Source organism: Dipteris shenzhenensis, chromosome 8, assembly GCF_047967505.1.
Source record: "Dipteris shenzhenensis isolate YYH24624 ecotype China chromosome 8, Dip_SZ_1.0, whole genome shotgun sequence".
Taxonomy (NCBI): Eukaryota; Viridiplantae; Streptophyta; class Polypodiopsida; order Gleicheniales; family Dipteridaceae; genus Dipteris; species Dipteris shenzhenensis.
In genome coordinates this window covers 7,650,768-7,653,723 of record NC_141603.1, presented here as the reverse complement: position 1 = coordinate 7,653,723, position 2,956 = coordinate 7,650,768, and the positions used below count along the sequence as shown (strand labels likewise).

At 45.2% G+C, this 2,956-nt stretch overlaps 1 protein-coding gene across 2 annotated transcripts; it reads left to right on the top strand.

Annotated features, from left to right (window-relative positions):
* The first annotated feature begins 435 nt into the window (after positions 1 to 435).
* On the top strand, positions 436 to 2,429 carry LOC147899043 (GDSL esterase/lipase At5g03600-like). 2 transcript variants are annotated; one of them, XM_087378486.1, is made up of 4 exons: positions 436 to 785; positions 917 to 1,188; positions 1,273 to 1,570; positions 2,040 to 2,429. In XM_087378486.1, exons 1-4 carry the CDS (start codon positions 524 to 526, stop codon positions 2,255 to 2,257), a joined length of 1,050 nt encoding a protein of 349 aa, XP_087234612.1. In that variant the 5' UTR covers positions 436 to 523; the 3' UTR covers positions 2,258 to 2,429. The 2 variants fall into 2 exon arrangements, with proteins under 2 accessions (XP_087234612.1, XP_087234611.1); XM_087378485.1 differs by having other exon boundaries at positions 1,273 to 1,573.
* Positions 2,430 to 2,956: the final 527 nt, after the last annotated feature.

Genomic DNA, 2,956 nt, shown 5'->3' with positions numbered 1-2,956 from the left:
TAGCCAAAGCTCAGAGACCAAGAAGGAGAGACAACAAAGGGCATGGGTGAAGGATATCGTTGCAACTTACTATAGCTCTGCCAAGTCTGCCCTTCGTTCATCACTGGAACACGATGTTTATTCGTTATATGCTATAAACATCGGTTTGAATGAACGTGTCAGAATCGATTAAGTACAAGTGGCATGCATCTAATGTTCTACCGATATTTGAATGTCACAAAAAAAGAAACAATCATAAAATCTTCGTTCACAGAAGAAAATGCCCATGCATTGATTGCAAGTGGAAGACGCCATCCATGAACGACTACTTTTGTACCACAATAGCAGAAAGTCATAAATACCAGCATGCCAAAGTTGCTAGCAACCAATAGGAAATCCTCACCCCAACAAATAAAAATAATGAGGATTGCCAAAATCGAACCACTGGGAAGGCTAGGCCAGAAAATGTTAGGATTCAAGGAGTGAATTCGGAAATGGAGGCGGCGGTTAGATTGGGGGCGTTGACAGTGTGTGTGGAGAATGAATGGGTATGGCGATGGATAAGCAGTTGAACATGTGTGCCACTACGAAGCTATGGCTATTGCTCTGGCTGTGCTCACATTCTTTTGCCGGTGGAGCTCCTCCTCTTCTGTTGGTGTTTGGCGACTCCTACGCTGATACCGGCAACCATAGCCCCCACACTCCTCCTCCCCTCGACCAGCCATGGCTTCCGCCTTATGGCCTCTCTTGGCCCCAAGCTCCCGCAGGTCGCTACTCCGACGGCAGAGTATTGACCGACTTCATCGGTATGAGAACCCATTTTCCTTTCCGCCATAGCTGCTGCTTGCATACGAAAATTTTGGCCCTTTGAACAGCTTGCTGATCTCTTCTGTCTCACGAGTTCAGGTTCTGACCTCTGTTTTATCTTCCTCTGCAGCTTCTTCCCTCAACATCTCGTCCCCTACTCCTTACCGAACGCTTTCACCTGGCAAAGGGCTCGACTCTGGTATCAACTTCGCATTTGGGGGAAGCGGAGTCTTTTACACATTCGGTCCCCAGTATCCCCCCCTCGCAGCCCAGATCAATCTTTTCCAGGAAATTCTGCAGAGACGTGTCCTCTCTCAGGACATGATTGCCTCTTGCCTCGTGCTTCTTGTCATTGCCGGCAATGATTACAGCGCATATATTGGAAAACACCCAGACCTAGAGGTGCGCCTATGAAGTTATTGTCCATACGCCCTGACGCTCTATTTGCCAATCTTATCAGCTCCAAATGCGATGCATTTTTCTCAGGGGCTTGTCGACTTTGTTCCAAAAGTAGTGGAGCAGATAGACGTTGCTGTTCGCAAATTGTACTCTCTGGGCCTTCGGAGATTTGCCCTGACCAATCTGGAGCCCATCGGCTGCCTGCCGACTGCCACCGTGACAGCCAATTACGAGGCCTGCAACGAAAGCTACAACGCCTACGGATCCATACACAACGAGCTGCTATCCAAGCACGTTTCTAACCTGAGCACGCTACAGGACGCACAGCTCACCATTCTGGACCTCTATGGCAGCTTCTTGTCGAATATCGAGACAATGTTCCGAGGTGGTATGCATTGTTTGCATTTTTTGTTGAAACGAGTGCTATTTCGTTTTTGCGAGGTGGTAGGCACTGAGGGTATTGGCAGTGCGTGGCTACTCGATCACACCGGTTCTTATGCCAGATTGCAAGGCTGATTTCCTTTTGTGAGGCTGGTCTAATTAGACCAGTTCTTCTGCATGGCTTTGTTCTGTCGAACAAATGCTGAATTTGATCTGGGTAGTTTAATTTATTTGATATAGCCTTGCATATCAGTACCCAGCCAAAGGTCTTAGCTAAAGAAATGTGTTGAAGATTTGTAACAATCTGTTGACTGTCCTAACATTGAAAACTAAACCTGTGACCCCAAAAAAAGGTAGTGCTCGTGGTTAGGCATCTTCTTGTATTCAATTTTATATAGTGCATGCCATGCGGCTCGAATACTTACCTTAATTTGTGGGCTTTGTTGTGTGCTGGCTTCTTGGAACTTGGGCAGGGAATGCAAATCCGTTGCAGCCATGCTGCCAACCTGTTGGGAACTCAAGTTGTGGGAGTTCAGATTCAAATGGAAGTCCACTTTATACATTGTGTGCAGATCCGATGAAAGCTTTCTTCTGGGATTCTGTTCACCCATCGCAGGCAGGATGGGAAGCAGTGGCCAAATCCGTGCTGCAGTATCTCAGCCATGGACACCCTCATCTTATGGCATTTTAGGGCATAAGCTGCAAACCGTAGCTGGAGAATCTTTAATTTCCACCTTTCCTATGAATGTTCAATTTGTATGTCGTGTTTGGATCCGAAAGCTTTCTTCTGGAATTCTGTTCACCCACAGCAGACAGCTGTGGCCAAATCGGTGCTGCATTCATTGAACAATCTCTTTTCTGTAGGGGCCCCTCTAAAAAATAATTGAATCTCCAAACTTGTGTTTCAAGCAGAGGTTTTATTTCTCCTCCAAGTCCAATTTTGGTTGACAATAGGGTTTTTAAAAATCCCATCACTTCGATAGGTTTGTCTAGTGTCTTTTGTCAACAATGCAACCATGTAGGGCCTTAACACTTCAAAAGACCTGAATTAGTCATGCAAGTGGAGCAATCTAGAATATATAGATTTGTAAATAGTATTAGCATAGGCAGTTAAGAATTGCGAGGTTTAGGCTAGATCCTTTAAATGAAGCTAGCGGCCGGCCGCTAAGTTTAAATCTCGATCGCACAATAAATATCTCGCCACATTGATAATGATCAGCAAGAAAAACTTCAAGTCAAAAGAATCATTGTAGGCTTATTAGGACTCAATTCAGGTTGTAGCTTCAAATTCAGGAATGGTCCTTTTCGTTGACATCAATTGGCCGATATTGTCAAGTAGATGTAAATAGGCTTAGCTCTAATTCACCAACAGGTTTTAGAGAACACATAG

Excerpts from the sequence above, each read along its gene's own strand:
- LOC147899043 (XM_087378485.1), top strand. The coding sequence starts at position 524 with ATGGGTATGGCGATGGATAAGCAGTTGAACATGTGTGCCACTACGAAG. Across the intron at positions 786-916 it reads AGTATTGACCGACTTCATCG|CTTCTTCCCTCAACATCTCG; the intron begins GTATGAGAACCC and ends CTTCCTCTGCAG. Across the intron at positions 1,189-1,272 it reads GAAAACACCCAGACCTAGAG|GGGCTTGTCGACTTTGTTCC; the intron begins GTGCGCCTATGA and ends CATTTTTCTCAG.